This window comes from Berghia stephanieae, chromosome 2 (genome assembly GCF_034508935.2).
Source record: "Berghia stephanieae isolate SIO BIC M18660-M18661 chromosome 2, UCSD_Bste_1.3, whole genome shotgun sequence".
Classification (NCBI taxonomy): domain Eukaryota; kingdom Metazoa; phylum Mollusca; class Gastropoda; order Nudibranchia; family Aeolidiidae; genus Berghia; species Berghia stephanieae.
In genome coordinates, this window is record NC_088361.1 from 67,446,095 (window position 1) to 67,473,594 (window position 27,500).

The 27,500-nt window shown below is 36.3% G+C and overlaps 1 protein-coding gene across 4 annotated transcripts in view; it reads left to right on the forward strand.

Annotated features, from left to right (window-relative positions):
- Positions 1 to 27,500, forward strand: part of LOC144965380 (beta-1,3-galactosyltransferase 1-like) — a 52,574-nt gene that overhangs the window by 5,995 nt on the left and 19,079 nt on the right. Inside the window, exon 1 of one of the 4 annotated variants that reach the window (XM_078900657.1) lies at positions 11,344 to 11,513. The exons of 2 other annotated variants lie outside the window; for them this stretch is intronic. In XM_078900657.1, coding sequence (XP_078756783.1) covers positions 11,470 to 11,513 — 44 coding nt within the window. In that variant the 5' untranslated portion in view covers positions 11,344 to 11,469. Of the gene's footprint in view, positions 1 to 11,343; positions 11,514 to 18,532; positions 20,041 to 27,500 lie in introns of those variants that run through there. One more of the 4 variants, XM_078900658.1, reaches the window with a different exon arrangement.

Below are 27,500 nucleotides of genomic sequence, written 5' to 3' on the forward strand. Positions count from 1 at the left end.
TTACTAATCAAATAATATGAGTTTCATTAGTTTCTTCCTTCCAAAAAACCCAGTTATAACGTCTGAATTTTAAAAAAGTCCAATAGAATATTTGGGGACCCCGATAGCTCAGTTGATAGAGCACTCTCTTTATACGCAAAGGGCCAGAGATCGATCCCGGGTGCAGTCGATTTTTTTCTGAATCCCTGTCTACTCAGCAATGAATGGGTAGCTGAGTTTGTTAGATCTGGCGAAAAGTCACCATCGACCCCTCTTATCACCTCATCCACCCCCTCTTATTATAACTTCACGTCTCTCTCTTACTCTTCAATGCTCGCTGCCCTCTAATGTTTGTGTGGGGGGGGGGAGGGGGGGGGGGGTAGGAGTTGCGTGTGTGTATCAACGCCACGAACAACTCGATCAACGCCTTGGGCGATGCCATTATCTCCGTTAATGGGGATAAATTTCAAATTTTATTAAATTAGCGAAGTAACAATGAAGTACGGTGAGCAAATAAAGAAGGCATCACCCCTCTTCTCTAATTAGGTTACAATTTGAAATGAGTGTGACTACTCCGTGTGTTTTACTCCTGTAGGCCACGGTTTTCATCGTGTAGCGGTCTTTAACGGTTCAAGAATGAACGATCCCACGCTCTAAAAGGTCAAACCGGTTCGAATTTCCAACAGTCTCTCAGGAATGTTCAATGTCGAAAAGGACCGGTCCTAGGACCGGTCCTTGCGGTCTTCATTTCCCAAGGACCGTAGGACCGTGGTCCTTAAGCTTGCCAAGGACCGCCCCGCACTAACAGGGACCGGAAAACTATTTGTCTTAGGAACTTTGTCTTAGAATGTCGTTCTATTCAAAGGATCGACTGCGTTTTTACCATAATTTGTTTGACACAGCCCTGCAAAAGAAATAATAATAAATATTTTTTTTTTAAACTGGGATAAATTTAACTCCAACAAATACCATTAGGAAATTACCCTCTAAATGATTATTTTGATTATTTTTAAAGGCTTTAACAAAACTCCGTAGTCAGTTACAATGCAGCATCGTAAAGACCGTTGTAAGAATTTAGATTATTTCTTCAATAAAATGCAAGACATTGAAAGCTGGACTCGAAATAACAGAGCAATTGCTTAACAACTAAACTCAAATCGTTATTGATCGTTGATGTTTAAAGTCATTAATGATTTATTCCTATTTTTTAATCAATTTATATCCGTGGTTTTCAATTTGAAATATTTTGAACTTTTTGTATAGTGCAATATACTACTACTACTACTACTACTAATAATAATAATAATAATAATAATAATAATAATAATAAGAAGAAGAAGAAGAAGAAGAAGAAGAAGAAGAAGAAGAAGAAGAAGAAGAAGAAGAAGAAGAAAGAATAGTAATAATAATAATAATAATAATAATAATAATAATAATAATAATAATAATAATAATAATAATAATAATAATAATAATAATAATAATAATATAATAATAATAATAAGAAGAAGAAGAATATTTTATTCATTTTTAAAATGACATTTCGTAAAGTCGAGTGTATAATAAACTATACAAATAGATATAAATAAATAACTGATATTATCACTAAATACTGGAGGGGTCTCGTAATATATAATATGTAAGACGAGACCGAATGCCTCTGAGGGTTTATGACAATTTTGATTGCTAATAATAACGATATCTTCATGAGGATTTATTGATCCTTTTGGTGCACTATTTACAATGTTATATTATACAAACAACACGTGCATATTAGGCGTCATTCAGACTATGACAGTTAACTTTCAGAAAGAGAGATACCCCCCCCCCCCCCATCCCCTTATGTTTGTGTGTGTGTGTGTGTGTTCGCGAGTGTGTATGTGTGTAAGAAAGAGTGTGTGTATTCGTGTGTGTATTCTCCCTTGCTGCAGGTTGAATATGCGTGATGTAAAAAGGATTTTCATGTTTATGTTACTGCTAAGAACATCGGAAAAGAAGACGGAAAGTTATGGAATGAATGAAGGCTGAAACTCTTTGTGTGAAGTTTACATCTGTGTGATAGAAGTTGTACCCATCACATGAATATCGGGAGTTTTCTATACGTGGGGAAAGGGCATGAAATTTGCATTATTACCTAAGTATATTAGAACCACATTACCTGGGTATTATAAACCTTAAAACCAGACAAGGTGATTAGACAGTCAGAACCAAACCCATTATCAATTGGAATTGAACTGTCTGATTGAAACTTGGGTCTTTGTGTGAGAATATGTACCCAACACTGACAAAACGAATTTGTCATTTGGACATAAAGATGAACTAAGATGTCTCTCTACATGTCAAAATATTTTCAAACTTGAGAAATTAGAAATTCTCAGCTGTGGGATTTTTCGCAACTTGGGGGCTATTTTAAATCATCGATATAATATGAAGTAAACATTTCTTTCAAATTGAAAAAGTGTAATGTAAATGTTGATGCTCGAAGCTCGAAGAAATATATAACAATGTGAAATTGAATGTAAACTTCAATAATTTAATAAACGAAAACAGATAATGTGGATATTTAGGGTTTCCCCTTTATCAGCAAAACAGGATGAATAAAACACTATAGACGAATGAGATACTTATCACATTTGTCTGTAGTGTTTCATTCATCCTGTTTTGTTGACATTATCTTTTTTCGTTTATTAAATTGAAACTCTACATTCAATTTCATATTGTCATTTAAATTTAAAAAGGCATTTTGTCAATGTTCAGTTGCATGGACGTCCTGTGTATTGAATTCGTAATAATATATTGAATAGAAGAATGATTTTTAACAATAGATTCATATTTGATATCCGAGTGTCAACTTTATTGTTGTCTCCAGTTTACTTATTCAATCGTCACAACCACTGAATTGAATCATAGTACTCGATTGAATTCAAATTTTCGCGTCTTTATCTTTTAGATCTTCATTTGATTTAAAATGGGAATGGCTTTAAGAATTGAGTAAAGGGACACTATGTATTCATTTATGCAACTGTTATGACTAAGCCACGAATCATGAAAATCATTATTCGTTTCTTCCTATGGATATCACACTGCTTGTCACACGTAATTTTATAAACACTACGTCACTTGCTGCCTTGGAAACGAAATAACAACTATCAAAGATAAAATCGATATAATTTAATTATTGATCAGTATTGTTATTATGATCAATTATTATCATTAACAACGATTCCAGGACTAGTTCTATTTATAGCTGTTGGACTGCATTTACTTGTAACGTGGCTTTCTATTGATTTGTATTATTGAAAGACGTGCATACACCCATTTTCATTCGGCTTCAAGCAGATTCATTTGATATAATGATGCTGCTGAAGATGGTGATAATAATAATGATAATAATAATAATAATAATAATAATAATAATAATAATAATAATAATAATAATAATAATAATAATAATATAGATAATAATAATGATATAATAATAATAATAATAATAATAATAATAATAATAATAATAATAATAATAATAATAATAATAATAATAATAATAATAATAATAATAATAATAATAATAATAATAATAATAATAATAATAATAATAATAATAATAATAATAAAAGAAGAAGAAGAAGAAGAAGAAAGAAGAAGAAGAAGAAGAAGAAGAAGAAGAAGAAGAAGAAGAAGAAGAAGAAGAAGAAGAAGAAGAAGAAGAAGAAGAAGAAGAAGAAGAAGAAGAAGAAGAAGAAGAAGAAGAAGAATCATTATCATCATAACCATCATGATAATCATAATCATCATCATCATCATAATCATCATCATCATCATCATCATCATCATCATCATCATCATAATCATCATCATCATCATCATCATCATTATCATCATCATCATCATCATCATCATCATCATCATTATCATCATCATCATCATCATCATCATCATCATCATCATCATCATCATTATCATCATCATCATCAACATCATAAACATGATAATAATACTAGTTTTATATTGTACATAAATATGGTAATGTCTCCCTTAGTTACACGTGCTGTGACATGACATCATCACGAAATGAAATGCAAAGAGAAAATACCGCATATTTCTCTTCGTCGCCCTCCCCACCCCCCCCCCCCCCCCCCCCCCCCCCTCTCTCTCTCTCTCTCTCTCTCTCTCTCTCTCTCTCTCTCTCTCTCTCTCTCTCTCTCTCTCTATCTATCTATCTATCTCTCTCTCTCTCTCTCTCTCTCTCTCTCTCTCTCTCTCTCTCTCTCTCTCTCTCTCTCTCTCTCTCTCTCTCTTTAGCACAAATTAGTCGTTATGTAAATGTTAATTTAGAAATGGAAGACATAAACATATACATTTATATTGCAAATTTCACGGCTTTACCATGCTCTATGCGCTCCAAATGCTTCATTTACTCCTTCAGCAGGCTAGAGATAGAATTAAGTTGACTTCACTCGGGTCTTTGTTATTGTTTTTTGACATCCAGTTTATGAGTAATTCTCTCGAAAAAAACTATAGTAACCAGACTTTAAAAGTTCATGGTTAAACTTGGTTTTGTGTGTTGGTCCGTTATACTTCAGGATGGTAATGTGAGTTTCTTAACCAAGCGCATACTATCTATACAACACAGTACAATTCGCCTTTGAGGTGTTCAGTTGCATTAGTGACGCTGATATCCAGATGCTTATTTATATTATCGCTTCTTTATCTATAAATATGACTTACAATTACAAATATATTAGGCAATAAATTTCAATTTGAGAAGACTGAAATAAACCAAGCGTAACGGCTAAGAAACTCACAACATTGCCATCCGGCAGTTTAAGAGGACCAACACACAAAACTATGTGTAACCTTGAAAGTGTATAGATAGTATGCGCTTGGCTAAGAGGCTCATAACATTGCCATCCGGAAGTAGAACGGACAAACACAGAAAACTGTGTGTATCCATGAACGTTTATAGTCGGGTTAATACAGTTCAATGAGCATTACTCATAAACGCGGATGGCAAAAAACAATAACAAAGACCTGAGTGACGTCATCTTCGTTCTATCTATAGATGCTGTGCGTTTGGCTAAGAAGCTCATAACATTGCCATCCGGAAATATAACGGACCAACGCACAAACCTGTTTAACCTTTAAAGTTTATATACATTACTCATACACATAGATGGCAAAAGAACTAAAAGCTGAGTGACGTTATAGATAGAACGAAGTTGAAGTCACTCAGGTCTTTGTTCTTTTTTTTTCCGTCCGTGTTTATGAGTAATTCTAAACTAAACTGTGTTAACCTGACTATAAACGTTCATGGTTACACATAGCTTTGTGTGTTGGTCCATTATACTTCCGGATGGCAATGTTGTGAGCATCTTAGCCAAGCGCATACTATCTATCAATCAATTTCTTTGTACCTAAATCACACCGAGATAATACCGTTTGGAGGCACTGTGGGACACATCAACTGGAAAACACATTCGCCGATTGAACGGATTGTCTCTGCATCGTGTGTTGTTCTTGGGATGTTCAGCTAAGTCGGTTAAATTGTCCTATTCACTCCACCTGGTGATGCCACTGCTTGTAAACACTGACAAAACAGTATTTTCTCATTTTGTCTTGAAAACTGACTTTTATTTCTTAATAATAAAAGTATGACATCGCTAGAATAGATAGTTCGAAGTTGACGTCACTCAGATCTTTGTTATTGTTTTTTGCCATCCGCGTTTATGAGTAATTCTCACTAAACTGTATTAACCTGACTATAAACGGCCATGGTTACACACAGTTTTGTGTGTTGGTCAGTTATACTTCCGGATGGCAATGTTGTGAGCTTCTTAGCCAAGCCCATACTATCTATAGAACCAAGGAACCAAGTTGGCGTCATCGTCATTCAGATCTTTGTTACTATCTTAAGACGACCTGTTAGTGACTAGTTCTCATTAATTTTTTTCAACCAGACTACAGATAGTATGCGCTTGGCTAAGAAGCTCACAACATTGCCATCCGGAAATGAAACGGACCAACACACAAAACTATGTGTCATCTTGAACGTTTATTGTCTGTTTAATATAGTTCAGTGAGAATTACTCACATGGATGGCAAAAAAAAACAATAACAAAGACCAGAGTGACGTCATCTTCGTTCTGTCTATAGATAGTTCGAAGATGACGTCACTCGGGTCTTTGTTATTGTTTTTTGCCATCCGCGTTATGAGTAATGCTCACTGAACTGTATTAACCAGACTATAAACGTTCATAGATACACACAGTTTTGAGTGTTGGTCCGTTATATTTCCGGATGGCAATGTTATGAGCTTCTTAGACAAGCGCATACTATCTATAGACGTTAAAGGTTACACACAGTTCTGCGTGTTGGTGTGTTTTATTTGGCTTGCGGTTGGTGTAAGTGTTTTAATTAAATACGTAGCATCAATAGAATGCCTCCCAGGTTGTGAATTAAAAAAATCTTTATTCTGACACTTAAAACACCCAACCATTCTAAAAGTTTTAAACATAATGCTTCGTTAAAGCCTTGTGTTTTAAAAAAATAAATCGGTCATACTTTATATAGTGCAATATCCACTCAATGTGCTCGAAGTGCTTTACAGGGGTCCCAAGCCAAAAGCAACGCTTAACATGTAACATTACAATTTTTTCCGACAGTACTTTTTTTATCCGACAGAGACATCGCTGTTAACGGTCATGTATTCAATTTACACCTGAGTAATAAAGAATGGGCGTAAAAGCATTTTCCAAGAATGCGCCACTCAGAGTGGGACTTGAACCCTGGACCTTTCCACTTATACCACAAGACCACATAGCGACAGATTAAGAGTTCTGACGTACTGGAAGTCAACTAAATATATCGAATTACGAAATAACAGTTTTCTGGCCAAAGTAATGGGATTGTGTTTTGTCAGCGGACGACTGTGTGTTAATTAATACTTGGTGGCCTGTCAGTCAAACGATGCTGACTTTGTCACAACTGCCAGGTCCCAATAGGCCTACACACAGGCCATTCATTGTCCGCACTGTCAAGCTTTTTACAAGAAGAAGAAGAAGAAGAAGAAGAAGAAGAAGAATATTGTTATTACCATTATATCGATATATCGGTACAATTTGGAATTCATCATATCGATTTCGTATATTTGCGACTAAATTTGATTGCGGTTGGAGGTTCCGCAAATTTCTCCAGCTTTGTTTTTTTTTCTTTTGTTTCTTTGTTTGGCTATTTAATTTGTGTTTCGTTTGTCAGCGTATGTTTCCTTTATTTTGTTGGGGGTTTTTTCTTGTTTTTTTTTTTTGTTTGTTTTGTTATGTTGTTTTTTTGTTTAGTTTTCTTTCTTTGTTGTTGTTTTTTTAGGGAGGGTTTTTATTTTGTTTGTTTTTGTTTTTTTATTTGGTTTGTTATTTTGTGTTTTTTTTTCAATTTGTTTTGTTTTTCTTTTTTTTTTCTTTTATTAATTTGTGTGTGTGTGTGTGTGTGTGTGTGTGTTTGTTTTCTTCTTGGTTCTTTTTTGTTTGTTTTTCTTTTGTCTTTGTTTTTTATTGTTGTTGTTTTCTTGATTTATTTGTTTGCTTTTTCCTTGTTTGTTGTTGGTTTTTAAAATAATTATGTTTGTGTATATTTCACAAATGTTCCTTTTTGAGGGTTAGCCTATTTCTTTCTTCCTGGTGGCGGTGTTATTTTCAAAAGATGAAGCTGAGAGGTCATCCATTTTTTTAAAATAAAAGACCGCTTACCTTGACCTTGAAAATAAATTGTTGAAGCCACGAGGGTGAGCAGAAAAGTTTTGCACTGTTCCTTATAATTTCAAAGATATCTGACGTTGAACCTTAACACTACTTTCTAATCAATCGGCTTTGATGTGTCAAATTTTCTAAAGTCTATAACGTCTCTTTGTGACGTAATCGCTTTTTGTCCTTATAACGTGGTCAATAACCTCGGTCAAAACAAAACAAAAATGAAAATAGCTGCACCAGAAGATATTCGATTCGATCTGCGTGCTGTTATTGTTATTCTGAATGATGATGGCTGTTCACTCATTGATATCAATACCAGAATGAAGCGTGTTTATGGTGTTGACGCGTGTGTTGATTATAGCAACGTTTGCCGTCATCGTTGGTGGAAGGAAGAAACCCGATGGAAACAAAACTTCAAGATCAAACTCGTTGCGAGAGGCCCCATCGTGCCTGGAATGTCAGTGATCAAACTGGAGTTGAAAACATGATCCTGCCTGGTACTCTGTGTATCCATGAAAGTTTATAGTCAAGTTGATACAGTTCAGTGAGCATTTTTCATAAACGCGGATGGCAAAAAACAATAACAAAGACCTGAGTGACGTCATCTTCGAACTATCTATAGTCTGGATAATGCAGTTTAGTGAGAAGTGCTCATAAACATGAATGGCAAAAAACAATAACAAAGACCTGAGTGACGTCATCTTCGTTCTATCTATAGATAGAATGAAGTTGATGTCAATCGAGTCTTTTTTATTGTTTTTCTTTTTGCCATCCACGTTTATGAGTAATTCTCACTAAACTGTATTATCCAGACTATAAAAGTTCATGATTACATAGAGTTTTGTGTATTGGTCCGTTATACTTCCGGATGGCAATGTTGTGAGCTTCTTAGCCATGCGCATTCTATCTATAGAGATAATGTGTTGATTCATAATATGTACTTCCGACAAATGTAAATACAACATCCTTTCGCATTTATAATATAATAAGGTAAAAATATCTTGCAAACGGTTTCAATTTCCTTGTGTTACACATCTGTTGAATTAATTATTGCTACATATTGCATTTCGCTTTATTGCGATAATGGAGTGAAATATAACCAAAAAAAGTCACATTTTTACGCTCCTTGATGCTGATAGAATATCTAATTCATATCGAATTGATTCGCATTCGTTTAAAACCGTCGTTCTCCGTAATATTGTAATTGTTTAAAACGACAGTATAATATAAAACTCAAGTTCTGTGCAGGATCTTCTGTAAATAGTATGCGCTTGACTAAGAAGCTCGTAACATTGCCATCCGGAAGTATAACGGACGGACACACAAAACTTCGTGTATCCATGAACGTTTATAGTCGGGTTAATACAGTTCAGTGAGCATTACTCATAAACGCGGATGGCAAAAAAAAACAATAAAAATTACCTGAGTGACGTCATCTTCGAACTATCTATAGATAGTATGCAGATGACGTCACTCAGGCCTTTGTTATTGTTTTTGCCATCCGCGTTTGTGAGTTGTTCTCACTAAACTGTATTACCCTGACTATAAACGTTCATGGTTACACAGAGTTTGTCTGTTGGTCCTTTATACTTCCGGATGGCAATGTTGTGAACTCCTTGGCCAAGCGCATTCTATCTATATAGTTATCGTTGTTGTGTTGAGGTGCGTTTGTCTGTGCCTTTGTTTATGATTTCCTTTTGTTGTTGTTGTTGTTGTTGTTGTTGTTGTTGTTGTGTGTTTTTACCTTTTTGTTGGGTTTTTGGTTTATTTGTTTTTTTCCTTTTGCTTGTTTTGTTTTGCTTTTTGTGTTGTTTTGTGAGGTCATATTATCTTGGAAGCGAATAGAAGCAGTGACTGCCTCAAGGGTGGTGAAATTGTTGAAAATTTTATATGGGGGGGGGGGGGGGGTCTTTTATCTTAACATCAGTACCAACTGCTGATCTTGCAAGTGTTACCAGGAGGCGACACTTTGTCCTTGTTTCGAATAAAAACGACAGGTCACAATCATGTTTGACAATTTAATTGTAGCCTAAATCAAGTTGGGTTTTTTTTTTGGTCACATGATTGACAATTAAAAAGGACACGCTGAGAGTAGGTAATGTTTTGCCCTGTCCGTAGGTTGGCAGTTTGCAATGTGTATACTTGGTTTGTTCACATTCATTTTGGAAGAAGGTCGACCCGCTTCCTTTTCTTTATTCCGGTTCCTCATAAACTCATTGAGAAAGAAAATTATTGATAAAATTATTCGTTTTGATTTTGCCCAATTTTACATTTAATCATTATTCATCATAAATTAGCTATGTGGTCTTGTGGTATGACACTCGCTTTCGGATCGGACGGTCCTGGGTTTGAGCCTTGCTCGGCGCAGTTGATTGGAAAAGGTTTTTTGCTCACATTCTCTCGCCGTACTCATTTTTAAAATGATTACCTGGCCGTTTGACAGCGTTGTCTCAGTCGGGAAAAAATTGCAATGTCGCCTAACCGACCTCATGTTTTGTTCTACATGTTTCGCGTTACTGTTGGTCAGGGACCCCTTGTAAAACGCTTTGAGCATGTTTAGTGGATATTGCTCTATATAAAAGCTCACATTTCTTTCTAGTGTCTAATAGGTCTTTAAGTTAAACCCAAAAAGGGTTCAGATTTTATATAACGCAAGTTAAACAAATTTTTTTGTCAGTGGCATTGATTATTCGACACGACCTCCCCTATCGGGTTTTTCTGTCTTAATTGTGTATAGATAGTTCGAAGATGACGTCAGTCAAGCCTTTGTTATTGTTCTTGCCATCCGCGTTTGTGAGTTGTTCTCACTAAACTGTATTAACCTGACTTTAAACATTCATGGTTACACAGAGTTTGTGTGTTGGTCCGTTATACTTCCGGATGGCAATGTTGTGAACTCCTTGGTCTAGCGCATTCTATCTATACCCTACCTCTATTATTGTACGGCTACGGCTATGTGGTCTTTTGGTATGATACTCGTCTTCGGATCGGAAGGGCCTGGCTTCGAGCGAAGTCCCAGGTTTGACAGTTTTTGCCTCTCTGGGGGTCATTTAAATCGTTCGATAATTGAAGAACGAGATTTATAGCCAACTTAACTTTTATTTCAAAAATCATTTAAAAAATTAAAATATTAATGACGTCCTATTTTCATTTATTTTAATCGAGTTCTTTAATCTCTCCTTACCGACCATTTTCAGTATTTTCCCAAAATGGCAGGCTTACCCAGCAGAAAAAAATAATTTTCAAAAACTCAAAACGATGTCTACAAAAACTTGAGGTTCTTATTAATTAAACAAAGATCATTGTGATGTACAAAAAAATCTGAAGAAAAAGAAATATATTATGTCGTAACAAATGTGACGATTCTGCTGTAGGTGATAAGTAGAGGGTTAACGTTACTTTTCGAAACAGCAATGGGGTTGAAAATTCTCTAACAAATGTTCTGATAGATTCTTTTGTATATTTCAAATCTGAGGACAATGAGTTAAAATATTTCTTGATCTGTAAGGCTTTTGTGGCATAGAAAACATTATCGGAAATCACCCATGCGAAGTGGGAAACGATTTGCACTGCTGATTAAGGAGAAACACGAAAACAGGCTTCGAGATTGACGAGATGATTTGATTCCACCGATACACCCCAGGAGTGTGCATAATATTTTGAATTTAAACCACCAATTGAAGTCATATCTGTACATTTGTCTTAATGACGTTTATGGTGCTTTTCGTGTAATTTGTTCAGTTGTTTTATGTGGTGGAGCGTTAATATGTCATTCCTTACGATGAATCGAAGGTATGGATTTTTCAGAATCTTGATACATCATGTATTAAATATGTTTATGTCGTGTTATGTTACGAGGTTTTGTCTTTTTATTCCGTTTTTCATCCAGGACAAGAGCAGGCAGTGAAATTGAATATAGTAAATTGCTATCTAACAATGAAGAATTGGATGTTAGAAAATAAATTTAAATTTAAATTCTACGACAGAACTTTTATTAATTGGCACCAATAAAAAAGGGTAAAAAAAATAAAACTTGAAGGAGGCTCAACTTTGAATATAGAACAAACAGTAACTATAAGGCTTTGATTCTGATGCTTCAATGCAGCATCACATAACAAAAACTTGCCAATTTTGCTTTTACTACTTTTAAGACATATTGGTAAAATTCACATATTCTTGATGAGAGCACTAGACAAATTATCTTTCATACTTTAGTTACCAGCATTCAAACTTTCGGTGAAAGAATTATTTTTAAGGCCTGTAGCATTGTTCATTAATGTTTAAATTATCAAGCGCCTGCATACCTCTTAGGGGCATCGTGGCTCAGCGGTACGGTCTTTGCTTCCTACCCGAAAGGTACCGAGTTCGATCACCCGCCGCTGCGTTGTGTGGCCTTGAGCAAGTCACCTCGCCCTAGCTCACTTTGCGGCGCTGCTCTGCGGCTGACACCTGGGTTTTTCCAGTCTTCCCTTGTAATAAACCCTAAAGACAGATTGCCCCCTGGGAATGAATAAAGGGAATTTTATTTATTTTTTTATTTAAAATTGTAATCCAACACGACCACTACGGTGGTCGACTGACGACTCTCTTTTGATTGTCCCAAGAACTACTACACTGTTCCTTAGTAATAAGTCTTTTTTCTGTCTTGTGGAGTGCTCTCTCGAAACAATTCCGATAGTCTGTCTTTCACACAAAAAACCCCTTAAGACAGAACTTTTTTCAAAGGTATATGAATAGATTCGCAGACAGACTATCACTTAAATCGTAGTATAATGTTATGTTTATCTATTAACAAATATATTGATCTCGGGTTTATATAGTCCACTTCCTGTTTAGATCTAGACCCGAGTCTATTTTTATTTTAGTAAATTTTCAAAGTTCATTGTATTGAAATACTTGTCCGACGAGCGTATGCATAAGTGTATCCAGAGGAGAAAATCATTATAAATCTGATCGTGTTTTGGATTTTATACATTTGATCACATGACATGTGAAAAAGTTCAAGCCAGCATGAAGAATAAAGAGTACCGATTTTCATTGTTTGGAATCAAGCTGGTGGTTTATGGACGGACGTGATATCAGACTTTTGAATCCTATTGATATGGTGAATGAATTTATGTGTGAATGATAATATGTGAAATTGTAAAACGCCGCTGAGCACTTATGTGGTGCTTGAGCGCTATGCCTGTAAGAAAATCATTATTATTATTATTAGTAGTAGTAGTAGTAGTAGTAGTAGTAGTAGTAGTAGTAGTAGTAGTAGTAGTAGTAGTAGTAGTATTAGTAGTAGTAGTAGTAGTAGTAGTAGTAGTAGTAGTAGTAGTAGTAGTAGTAGTGGTAGTAGTATTAGTAGTAGTATTAGTTTAGTAGTAGTAGTAGTAGTAGTAGTAGTAGTAGTAGTAGTAGTAGTAGTAGTAGTAGTAGTAGTAGTAGTAGTGGTAGTAGTAGTAGTAGTAGTAGTAGTAGTAGTAGTAGTAGTATTACTATCTGACTTTGTATGTTGGTTACCATTAGTGTGAGCACAATCTGTACTTATTCGCATGGCACCATAGAACCGATGGTGTTGACGTCAAGAAAAGAATTAACGCTTGATCGCGGTTACTCCCATTCACCGCACCCACTCCCCCCCCCCCCCCCCCCCCCACACACACACACACACACAGTCCCACTCATCTCCGCCCCTGCTATACCTGTTCCTATGCAATACATTTTGTGGATATCCAACTTCGTGGACGTATAAATGCACAAAGGTATTCAACTGTAACACGTGTATTATCATTTTTATCGATTACAAAATTGTCAAAGAATGGAGAGAAAATATAAGGGGGGGGGGGGGGGGAGGAATTAAAAACAAAACTCGAGGACAATGTTTAACTCATTCAACCCTAAGACCGACTATCTCCACATTTGGCCCTGGTTACTTTTATCTGATCATTATATACATTATTGAGACAATTATAGGCGTAGCTTAAAGCTTCTGATTTTAATCTGTACAAGGTAGAGGGTTTAGTGGTGTCACACCCGCCTTCGGATCGGAAGGTCCGGGTTCGAGTCCCGCTCTGATTGGGGCATTGTTGAGTCGTTGGGAAAATATCTTTACTCACATTATCTCACCGATATCAGGTATAAAATGAGTACCTGGCGTTAACATCATTGTCTCTGAAAAAAAATTATAATTTCGTCTTACAGCGTAATGTCTCGCCCTACATGTTAAGTAAGTACTCTTTTGGATAGATACCCCTTGTAAAGCGCCTTGAATATATTTAGTGGATATCGCCCTGTATAAATTATGAGCTTGTTTCCTTTTTTGCTTTATTGTTGATATTTTGTTTGTTTGTTATTTGTTTTTGTTTTTTTAATTGAAAAAATACTCTGTGTACATGCCAATTTTCTTATAGATTAAGTAGATAATTAATTTTTTTCAATGTCGAAAAGTAATAGACATTTCCAGATAATAACAAGAAATGAAGTGCGTAGAAAAGTGCCAGAAGACAATAGAGAATAAAAACTTTGAGGCGATGGGACTCGATCCCAGGACCATAGTGTTACCACAACTCCACCTGACCGCGAGAGGGTAGCTCTACAATCGACGCCATCCACCGTATGGTACCCATTGTACAGCTGCTCTCTGGCGGCCAGGTGGAGTTGAGCTGTCGTAACAGTCGACCAGGCGGAGTTGTCGTGGGTTCGAGCTCCTATTGCCGCAAAAATTTTATTCTCTATTGTCGTCTGGCACTTTTCTAGTCACTAAATTTCTTTTTATTATCATCCTTGTTATAACGGACTACACCACTCATTTTTTCTAAATTTATATTCACCTCCCCCCCCCCCCCCCCCCCCCCCCCAACCTCCGACATTTTTATGGCGAGCTGATAATACGGAGTTAGAGTCATGGCTGGAGAGAGTAAATGAGTAAGAGATTGATTGGCTTACCTAATTTAACTCAAGACATATTTATAAAGTCAATCAATGAAAGCCACAGGGCGCAAGGGAAAAACAGGGAATGTCATGTTTTTTTTTTTTTTGTTTTGTTTTTTTGAGAAAACTCAAAACCAAACTTTGAACAGTCACTGATCTATTGTTGTTCCCAACATTTCTGCCTCGTTCAATAATGTTAAAGAACAATCAGTTTGCTATAGAAATATGGTATGTAGTCATGTTTTTCTTTCATTATCTATCTTTGATATTGACACTTTCTCTTGGGGTGAAAATTGACATTCCCTGCTTTTCCCTTGCAAAGCACAGTTCATGTCTTAACTTCAAAGAATACAGGAAAGTGACTTGGCTGGCATAACAACAGACTGCATATATTATGTGCTCACAACACCTAATGAATATTTTATCCTTTCAATGTTAGAATATTTTTGATTTCAAACTCTTCGGATAATAGAAACTTTGATCTCTCAGGCCATGGCATGTTGAATAGCACACCTGGATTTCCCAGTCCTGTTTTGGTTTATTTGTTTGTTTGATTGCGTAGTATGACTTAGTGTTATTCAAGACACTCTCTGAACTTGTGCAAAGTTGAATCTTTGGAAAAGTCTCTTTACTTACATTCTCTCACTATACTCAGGTGTAAAATGAGTACCGGACCGTTATCAGCGTTGTCTCTGTCCGAATCGTAATCTCGCCTAACAGGCGTCACGCCTCGTTAGTGTTAAGTGTTGCTGTTGACTAGGATCCCTTGTGAAGCTCTTTGAGCATGTTTAGTGGATATTGCACTATGTATATTTTTTTAATGCTCACGCTTAAGGCAATTTAAAGCGACAGAAAATCTAGGGAGAAAAGTAAAGTCGATAAGAAAAGACAGGGGTGAGAATAACTGGTACAAAAAAGGAGGAAATTTTTCAGCGTGTTGATCAAGACCCATCCACGCGACGATAACATATAGCTTTGAATTTCATAAAAATTTATGGCATACAATCCAAAATAATGCGTCTCGCAGCAATTTCTGACACCATTTGTAGGAATTTCCAAAGGTGAAAGTGTTACAACATTATGTGGTTGTAGTAATGATGGTGGTAGGGATGATGATGTGGTTGTGGTTGTATTAGTAGTGGTGGTAGGGATGATGATGTGGTGGTTGTAGTTGTAGAGGTTCTGGTGATGATGATGTGGTGGTGGTTGTAGTAGTTGTGGTAGGATTGATGTGGTGGTAGTTGCAGGGATGATGATGTGGTGATGGTTGTTATTGTATTGGTGGTAGGGATGATGATATGGTGGTAGTTGTAGTAGCGGTGGTGGTAGGGATGATGATGTGGTGGTGGATGTAGTAGTAGTGGTGGTAGGGTTGATGATAATGTGGTAGTGGTATTACTCAGATATCAGAGTTGCATGTAGTGCGGGGCGGTCCTTGGCAAGCTTAAGGACCACGGTCCTACGGTCCTTGGGAAATGAAGACCGCAAGGACCGGTCTCCGGTCCGTTCATTCTTGAACCGTTAAAGACCGCTACACGATGAAAACCGTGGCCTACAGGAGTAAAACACACGGAGTAGTCACACTCATTTCAAATTGTAACCTAATTAGAGAAGAGGGGTGATGCCTTCTTTATTTGCTCACCGTACTTCATTGTTACTTCGATAATTTAATAAAATTTGAAATTTATCCCCATTAACGGAGATAATGGCATCGCCCAAGGCGTTGATCGAGTTGTTCGTGGCGTTGATACACACACGCAACTCCTACCCCCCCCCCCCCCCCCCCCCCCCCCCCCCCCACACACACACACACATTAGAGGGCAGCGAGCATTGAAGAGTAAGAGAGAGACGTGAAGTTATAATAAGAGGGGGTGGATGAGGTGATAAGAGGGGTCGATGGTGACTTTTCGCCAGATCTAACAAACTCAGCTACCCATTCATTGCTGAGTAGACAGGGATTCAGAAAAAAATCGACTGCACCCGGGATCGATCTCTGGCCCTTTGCGTATAGAGTGCTCTATCAACTGAGCTATCGGGGTCCCCAAATATTCTATTGGACCTTTTAAAAATACAGACGTTATAACTGTTTTTTTTTGGACGGAAGAAACTAATGAAACTCATATTACTTGATTAGTTAAAACACCAAACGAAATTTTAATATTATTGTATTATTTTAAATGACAACAATGCGATAGAAAGGAGTGGCGACAAGAGATGGACAAAAGAAAACAAAAAATCAGACTTGCAACTTGCTAGGTTCGACACACACCACACACACACACACACACACACACACACACACACACACACACACACACACACATCTTTAGTAGTCACATACATTTCAAACAATAACCCATTAGAGAAGAGGGGTCATGCCTTCATCATAGATCATTGTCATTGCGATCATTATGGTGTAGTAAATTTTGAAATTTACCCCGTATAATGGAATCGTCCAAGGCGTGCGCCTCCTGTTCCCCCATCTCACACACGAAAGGGCGGTTTGCGGAGTGGAGGGAGGTGGTCGTCTGCCTCTATGGTCGTCTGTGTCGTTTAGTGTATGGCAAAGGGGGGTGGGTGCGATTAATTAAGTGGGATGGGTGGTGATTGGTGGAAGATAGGCAAAGGACCGAGGCAACGAATCGCTGGGGAAGTAGTCAGGGTTGCCAGTTTGGCATTTTAAATGCCAGATTCCAAAAATCTGGCATTTTTGAAAACCGTTTGGCATTAGAAAAATCATTTGGCATTTGGCATTTTCATTTGGCATTTTCTTTTCTTGTATATTATACTTCAAATGACACCTTTTCTTAATTATTTCTAAACGCGTAAAAACAAACATCTTCACATTTCTTTTTCATTCTTAAAATCCAACCGTGGTGTAGTGGTTTAGCACTCCACTTAGTAGTCAGTAGGTAAATAATTACCCCAACAGGAAATTTAGTATAATTCAAAAAAAAAACAAAAAAAAACAAAAAAAACAAAAAAAAAATAAAAAGAAAAGAAAACACGCAAGCCACCAGGATATGATAGTAAATTGTCTATCAAAAGTGAGTAGTTTTCTTAGTGGGAGTGGGAGTCAACAGACTTTGGCATCTTTTTGAGTGTTTTGGCATTTTTTGAGTCTTCCCCTGGCATTTTGTTGAAAAATAATCTGGCAACCCTGGAAGTAGTATGGCGCGAGACCGTTGAAAGGTGATAAGAAGTGAGGACCGCCGGCGGTCTTCCTCTTTGGGACTGGACCACGGTTCACAGCTAAAAGACCGTGGGACCGGTCCTCGGTCCGGTCCTCAGCGCGGCACTAGTTGCATGAGAAGGATGTACTCTTTGTTCCTCACTTTCCATATTAGAGTTATTTATACTGTTTATTCTACTTACAATGTTTTTGCGATATATTTTTTATATACTCTAACTTATACTCAGTAATAAACTGTTCTCTTACATTTAATCACTTAACGCTTCTGAGTTGAGTGATTCCACAATATTAATCTTGGGTCCCGTCAAAAACACAACATTAGGAATGATGATTTGGTGGTTGTTGTAGTAGATGGAAAAAAAAAAAACAATCAACAAAGGCCGGACAGGGGCGGTTGCTGGCTGTCTATTTAAGGCGGCATGGATCGAAAACATTCTCTCACAGTACTCAGGTGTAAAATGAGTACCAGACCGGAAGCAGTGTTGTCTGTGGTGGAGGAAAATGTTATCTCGCCCAACAGGCATCATGTCTCATCTTCATTTTTCTATTGGCTTAGGAGCCCTTTTTAAGTGTCTTGAGCTCACTCAGTGGATACTGCGCAAAATCAATGTTCTAGTGGGTTTACTTTTTTAGAATGCGTGTTTATTTTGTGTGAATAAAACGGGGGGGGGGGGGGGGGCAAGTGTGGTTTGAATTTTAAAAAGATATACTCAGGTAACTGGTATTTACGATGGGCATATATTATGTAAAAGAGGTCCATTTGTCGATTTACCTCTAGAGAAAAAAATTGTATATAACCCGATCATTGAATCTATTGATCCTTTCATAGTTGTTTCGGTATGGATTGCGATACACGTATGTGCATTGAGATTTGTGAATATCATTTTTTTAAAAAAGAACAACATAACAACAGCAGTTAGACCGTCATATAAAATTTCTTCCTTCGAATATCAACTGTGATAACAGTCATTAATAGAAGGAATAGAAAATCCAAACCTCAATGCAAGCCTCAATGCACTACTTATCTACTCCAAAGACAATAACAATAACATAACTACAAGTTGAACTGCTGTGTGTGTCAGCTGTGGGTTAATGGACTGGGATTCTTATTTATAGCATCATGGGGCTCTACTCGGTGAATGATTTGTGTAATATTCGTATTGATGATTAAAATCCATTTCAGCCAAACGAATAGCATAACATCTATATTTATTGACATTTTATTCATCCGTATCGTCTAATTACAACAAACCTGTTCTTCCAATGAAAAAACTAATATGGTTTTGATTTCTCCCAAGTCAGACCCCAAGGTGTGCAAAACTAAATTTGCCGGCCTGACCTAGTTATTTTAGCAGTAAAGAGTATCAGTTGTTTGTGGTGGGAAGTGGATAACCGTGGTTTTAAAACAGAAGAAAACAGTCTTTTATATAAAATACTTGGGCGGCCTGTTGACTGTTTGGCTCCTTCTAGCCCCCATGCCCCACCCTCAGCTCATTGTCGCACGTTATCTCGCCTCGCGTGGGACAACAAGAAAAAGAGAGCCGTCTGTGATGACGCACAACCTTCGTAACTATCATGGCTAGTAAGACAGGAGAGATGTGCGAGTGTTAAGCAGAAAGCAGCATATGCAAAAATTGAGACGAAATGCAGTATCTGCTAAATTTGAAAAATAGAGGGCGGCACAAAACAACTTCGCTCAATAGACCGACCGCCAGTGAGGCCGGAGTAACGTCAACTTCGAACTTTATAACATCGGGTAACATTATGTATTATAATAATATATGTGGATTTTGTAACCAAATTATAAGGCCTAGATATGGGACAACTCTCATCTCTTTAAAAATCAAGCACATGCTACGGTCCAATTGCGTTCATAGCACTGGGCGATATCGATATAAATATCGATATTTGTTACGCACTATAAAATAAATTAATCTATCCGCGTGTCCTATGAGCCCCCGCTAGTGTCTAGTAATTTCGCATGACTTAGAAAGAGCATAAGACAACTTCCACATCCTCCAAACTAAGAGAGAGAGAGAGAGAGTAATATTATGTTATAACAGTGAAAGGCGTGCCGTGCCCAACCCATATATCTCATCAATAGGAACATTATTTATCGTTGCAATTTATTGTGTTATTATTTATGTCAAATTCAATCCATTGGATTTCGAAGAAGGAATAGTGTTCCTGTTTGAGTTTATTTCCATGTAAGTAGTGACGAATTGGTTAAAATTCATCTTCTTTTTTTCTCTCAATATTATATATTTTTGTTTTCTAATCATTTTTGTTTCCGTCTTCAAAATTCATCATTTTAATAGTTGCCTTATTCATCGCTACAAAAGACATGAATTATAAATTATTCAAAGAGTCAACAATATGGTTGGTGCTAGCTAACAAAATCCATCGTTAAGAAGATATCAAATCTGTATTATTATTATTATTATTATTATTATTATTATTATTATTATTATTATTATTATTATTATTATCATTATCATTATTATTATTATTATTATTATTATTATTATTATTATCATTATTATTATTATTATTATTATTATTATTATTATTATTATTATTATTATTAATATTATTATTATCATTATTATTATTATTATTATTATTATTATTATTATTATGGCTAGCACTATTCAGTATCTGATACTGAATAGTGGTTTTGCACTATTCAGTATCTGATACTGAATAGTGCTTTTGTACTATTCAGTATCTGATACTGAATAGTGGTTTTGCACTATTCAGTATCTGACACTGAATAGTGGTTTTTGTACGGTGTTTTTTTTTTTCCGAAACCTGACAAAGTTATGGGAAGAGGACGGCTGTGGGAGTGAATCTGGGACTCAGAAAAGTGTACACCAGTGGGGAGTGAACCTGGGACTGGGTTTCGGCGGGTTTCGTAATAAAAAGCAATTACTTTTTACGAAACGCGACGACACCCGGCAATATCCGACAAAGTTATGGGAGGTAGGCAGCAGCGTGTGTGTGTGTGTGTGTGTGTAGGGGGGGGGGGGGGGGGATGAACCTGAGATTCAGGGAAGTGTACACCAGTGGGGAGTGAACCTGGGACTCTGGGTTTTGTAAAAAAGCAATAAAAAATGTGGGGGGGGGGGATTACTTTTTTTTACGATACCCGACAATATGCGGCAAAGCGTGGGAAGTGAACCTGAGACTCAGTGAAGTATACACCAGTGGGGAGTGAACCTGAGACTACGGTTTTCGGCGGGCTTCAGCTAGTTTCATATAAAAGCAATTACTTTTTTACGAAACCCGACTAATCCTGGCAATATCCGAGAAAGTTATGGGTAGTAGGCAACAGTGGGGAGTGAACCTGAGATTCGTGGAAGTAAACACCAGTGAGGAGTGAACCTGGGACTGGGTTTCGGCGGGTTTTGTAAAAAAAAAAAAGCAATTACTTTTTGTTTACAAAATGTGCCAAATCCCAACAAAATGGGGCAGAGTTATGGAAAGTAGGCAAATAATGGGGAGTGAACCTGAGACTAAGGGAAGTGTACACCAGTGGGGAATGAACCTGAGACTCTGGTTTTCAGCGAGTTTCATATAAAAGCAATTACTCTTTTACGAAACCCGACGAAACCTGGCAATTTCTGAGAAAGTTATGGGAAGTAGACAACAGAGGGGAGTGAACCTGAGATTCATGGAAGTGTACACCAGTGGGGAGTGAACCTGAGACTCTGGTTTTCGGCGGGTTTCAGCGAGTTTCACATAAAAGCAATTACTTTTTTACGAAACCCGGCAATATCCGACAAAGTTGTGGGAAGTAGGCAACAGTGTGGAGTGAACCTGAGACTCAGGGAAGTGTACACCAGTGGGGAGTGAACCTGAAACTCAGGGAAGTGTACACCAGTGGGGAGTGAACCTGAGACTATGGTTTTTGGCGGGTTTCAGCGAGTTTCACATAAAAGCAATTACTTTTTTTACTAAACCCGGCAATATCCGACAGTTATTGAAAGTAGGCAAACAGTGGAGAGTGAACCTGAGACTCTGGTTTTCAGCGGGTTTCAGCGAGTTTCATATAAAAGCAATTACTCTTTTACGAAACCCGACGAAACCTGGCAATATCTGAGAAAGTTATGGGAAGTAGACAACAGTGGGGAGTGAACCTGAGATTCATGGAAGTGTACACCAGTGGGGAGTGTACCTGAGACTCTGGTTTTCGGCGGGTTTCAGCGAGTTTCACATAAAAGCAATTACTTTTTTACGAAACCCGGCAATATCCGACAGTTATTGAAAGTAGGCAAACAGTGGGAAGTGAACCTGAGACTCTGGTTTTCAGCGGGTTTCAGCGAGTTTCATATAAAAGCAATTACTCTTTTACGAAACCCAACGAAACCTGGCAATATCTGAGAAAGTTATGGGAAGTAGACAACAGTGGGGAGTGAACCTGAGATTCATGGAAGTGTACACCAGTGGGGAGTGAACCTGAGACTCTGGTTTTCGGCGGGTTTCAACGAGTTTCACATAAAAGCAATTACTTTATTATGAGACCCGGCAATATCCGACAAAGTTGTGGGAAGTAGGCAACAGTGTGGAGTGAACCTGAGACTCAGGGAAGTGTACACCAGTAGGGAGTGAACCTGAGACTATGGTTTTTGGTGGGTTTCAGCGAGTTTCACATAAAAGCAATTACTTTTTTTTACGAAATCCGGCAATATCCGACAAAGTTGTGAGAAGTAGGCAACAGTGGGGAGTGAACCTGAGACTCAGGGAAGTGTACACCAGTGGGGAGTGAACCTGAGACTCTGGTTTTCGGTGGGTTTCAGCGAGTTTCACATAAAAGCAATTACTTTTTTACGAAACCCGACAAAACATGGCAATATCCGACAAACTTATTGAAGCAGGCAACAGTGGGGGGTGATCCTGAGATTCAGGGAAGTGTACACTTGTGGGGAGTGAACCTGGGACTCTGGATTTTGTAAAAAAGCAATACCAAGGGGGAGGGGGAATTACTTATTTACGAAACCCGCCAAAACCCGACAAAGTTATGGGAAGCAGGCAGCAGTGGGGAGTGAATCTGGGATTTGGACACTGATGAGGATTGAACCTGGGACTGCGAGAGGCTGATTCCAGTGGACAGTGAGCTCAGAATGTACTTTTATTTCGAAACCTACCGAATTTTTCAAAAGTTATGTGAAGTGGGCACCATTGGGCAATGAACCGGGACTCAGGGAAGTGCACACGGTTGGGAGTGAACCTGGGACTGTGAGAAGAGGATATCAGTGGAAATGAACCTGGGACTAGGGAAGATGGATACCAGTGGGAAATGAAGCCGGACTATGGGAGATGGGTACCAGACGAGAATGAAGCAATTACTTTTTTACGAAATCCGCCAAAACCCGCCAAAAAAACATAGACTTAGGTTTACTCCCCAATAGTGTACACTTCCCTGAATCTCCGGTTTACTCCCCCACTGTTGCCTACTTTCTTTCCATAACTTTGTCGGATATTGTCGGGTTTCGTAAAAAAGTAATTGCTTTTTTTTTACGAAACCCAGCCCCAGGTTCACTCCCAACGGTGTACACTTCCCTGAGTCCCAGGTTCACTCCCCACTGCTGCCTACTTCCCATAACTTTGTCGGGTATCGGCGTGTTTTGGCAGGTTTCGTAAAAAAAGAAACACCCCTAACAATACCACGTGTATTCAGTAAATAGATGTCAATTGTAGTCTAATATTCAGTATCTATTTAAATTATTATTATTATTATTATTATTATTATTATTATTATTATTATTATTATTATTATTATTATTATTATTATTATTATTTATTATTATTATTTTATTATTATTATTATTATTATTATTATTATCACGTAAATTTTAATATAGTACGGCAATTAATTCACGGAAGTACATCGCTCAATTAAAAAATGCAGAAAGTCTGCCCACATATTTATAATGAATCGGGTTTGTCTTAGATGATAAAACAAACAAACAAACAACAAGAACAACAACAACAACAACAACAACAACAACAACAACAAATGAGACAAATAGAAAAAAAAACAAGATTTAAAAAAAAAATGAACAATAGAAGAGCACAATAATGAAAAACAACAACGAGATGATAACACATAAAAGATATTCGTAATAAATCGATAACTGATTAAATTACTCCAACTACTTGATTAAAAAAGAATAATCATCATAATCATAATAGTGATGATGACGATTACAATAATAATAATAATAATAATAATAATAATAATAAAAGTACAATAGTATAATATCAACATTAAAGTATATTACAAGCAAATAAAATTATAAAAACAAAAGTTTAAAAAATATCAATAGACAGAAGGAATTAAAAAAATAATGGGGAAAAAAAAAACAAGTTACCCCTACCGGGATTTGAACTCTCGAACCTTAAAACTCAGAGTCAAACAGCTTATATCCACCAAGCCATGGTGTCACTGAACTCTTAGTGACATTTAATCATGTCTATTTAGACATTTAAAAATGGATTTGAATGCCACTCTTATTTTGATATTTTGAACTATGTTAATTGCATAAAAGCAGAAATTTAAAAAAAATTACGATCAAAATATTTCTACAACTTGAATCGGGCTGTCAGTTACTGCACGAGTTCAATCTGGTAGTAGGTCAGCAGTTTATTTCCATTCAACCGAGATTGTCGCACTTTTCACTCTCTCTATAAAAAAGAGTTCCTTATGGATACTGAATAGTGGCAAAGCACTATTCAGTATCTGATACTGAATAACCACTTCCTATTATTATTATTATTATTATTATTATTATATATTATTATCATTATTATTATTATTATTATTATTATTTATTTATTTATCTTCATTTATTATTATTATTAGAATTAAATTTATTATTATTATTATTATTATTATTATTATTATTATCATTATTATTATTATTATCATTATTATTAATAATAATAATAATAATAATAATAATAATAATAATAATAATAATAATATAACTTGTTGCTATTATTATTATTATTATTATCATTATTATTATTATTATTATTATTATTATTATTATTATTATTATTCGTAGTAGTAGTAGTAGTAGTAGTAGTAGTAGTAGTAGTAGTAGTAGTAGTAGTAGTGTTGTTGTTGTTGTTGTTGTTGTTGTTGTTGTTGTTGTTGTTGTTGTTGTTTTTGTTGTTGTTGTTGTTGTTGTTGTTGTTGTTGTTGTTGTACTGGTAGTAGTAGTAGTAGTAGTAGTAGTAGTAGTAGTAGTAGTAGTAGTAGTAGTAGTAGTAGTAGTAGTAGTAGTAGTAGTAGTAGTAGTAGTAGTAGTTGTTGTTGTTGTTGTTGTTGTTGTTGTTGTTGTTGTTGTTGTTGTTGTTGTTGTTGTTGTTGTTGTTGTTGTTGTTGTTGTTGTTGTTGTTGTTGTTGTTGTTGTTGTTGTTGTTGTTGTTGTTGTTGTTGTTGTTGTTGTTGTTGTTGTTGTTGTTGTTGTTGTTGTTGTTGTTGTTGTTGTTGTAGTAGTAGTAGTAGTAGTTGTAGTTGTAGTTGTAGTTGTAGTTGTAGTTGTTGTTGTTGTTGATGTACTGGTAGTAGTAGTAGTAGTAGTAGTAGTAGTAGTAGTAGTAGTAGTAGTAGTAGTAGTCCGTTCCAGATCCTGCATTTTCCTCCAAAGTTACGAATTGTGGTGTCGTCAGTTTTTGCATACAGGCTTATATTTTATGTAACGTTACTAATTTTGAATCCCGGTCGTGATAGAGCAAATTAGTTTTCTCGCAATGCTGCATATTTTTATTTTGCGGGGTGGGGGGGGGGGGGAGGATATTTTCCACGTTTGAAGTAAAATATGACTCAAAGTTTAACATGTCTACAGTAGTGGTGTGATTATTCTTTTCCCGTGCATAAATTACTCCTACCAAGTCGCATTTATGGCGTAGCTTAGCAAATGTTTTGGGGGGTTTTGAAATAGTGTAATATTAGAGAGTATTTTTATTGTACGTCACAGCATTGAAAACAAGCTCATAGCGCTTTATAATTTATCTCTTCCCTGGTGGACAACGCACATATATTTTATATTGGACGACACAAGAAGCCCAATAGGTGCTTATATATATTTTCGGACAAAGACACATTGATGCCAAAAATCGAGGAGATCCTCTGAACTTTGACGCCCGTCTTCGATAGGACGAAGAGAAATGGCTTTCACAAAGACAATCCCCGACGAACTGTTGAGCAGACAACTCATAAAGGTCGCACAAGACATGTCACAAAAATCCAGTTGTCACTCATCGAGTACGGTAGATGTCTGCTATGTTCATCGGGGGGGGGGGGGGGGGGGGGCGCCTAGAATATATTAATGTGAAATGTCACTGAATCTAAACTTCAGATGCCATGTATATTTTGTATAGGTTGACTTTTCAAAGGAACTGCAGTTGGTTTAATACCAAAAGAAAATGCTTAATTAAACTGATATAATTAATTATTAATTTGACCAATCTGAGTTTCTGGTTGCGTGCCATCTGTTAATAGTTTTGATATTCGTCGCATGCAATGAAAAAGAATTTCGCGCTTCGCCTCTCTGGATAAATACTTGCAAATTTTCAGTGCTATACTCCTCATTTAGAAAATGTTTGTATGTTTAATCCATACTGTTATCAATTTTTATGATTGTAGAAATCACAACATGAAGCTGAGCGCCTGGGTTTCACTATTAATTGTTTATGTCAAGTGTGTACAAAGTGTGCAATTTGCTGTGTCATTTTGAACTCAGGGTGGCAGTGTTAGTGAGTAGTGCATATGAATCTCCTGAAAAGTAAACCCCTGGCCAAGCCTGCGAGGAGTTCAGTGATCGAAATCACAACAAAATTCTTTATTATAATATTGTTATTGTAAATCATCCAAATGTTCACTCATCCCAGATCCTTTGTTTTTTATATACCGTAAAGAAGAAAAATCCTAAAGTACGTACTGTAACCAAATCGGCTTGAGGCCACTAACAATTCTAGTGTTCAAGCCAGTTGTCAATAAAGTCAATCAGAAGGTTGTGAGAATATCAGCGTCAACGTATGCGCACGTTTGTGGAACGGACGACAATAGTAATTGATATTAACATCATTATTATTATTATTATCATCATCATCATCACCATCATCATCATCATCATCATCATCATCATCATCATCATCATCATCATCACCACCATCATCATCATCATCATCATGATCATCATCATCATCATCATCATCATCATCATCATCATTATGATTATTATTATCATCATCATCATCATCATCATCATCATCATCATCATCATCATCATTATTATTATTATTATTATTATTATTATTATTATTATTATTATTATTATTATTATTATTATTATTATTATTATTATTATTATCATTGTTCTTGTTGCCGTTGTTGTTATTATTATCCTTTTTATTATTTCATTATTATTATTATTATTATTATTAGTAGTAGTAGTAGTAGTAGTAGTAGTAGTAGTAGTAGTAGTAGTAGTAGTAGTAGTAGTAATAGTAGTCGTACTAGTAGTAGTAGTAGTAGTAGTAGTAGTAGTAGTAGTAGTAGTAGTAGTAGTAGTAGTAGTAGTAGTAGTATTAGTAGTTGTAGTTGTAGTTGTAGTAGTATCATTAATTTTATTATTATTATTATTATTATTATTAT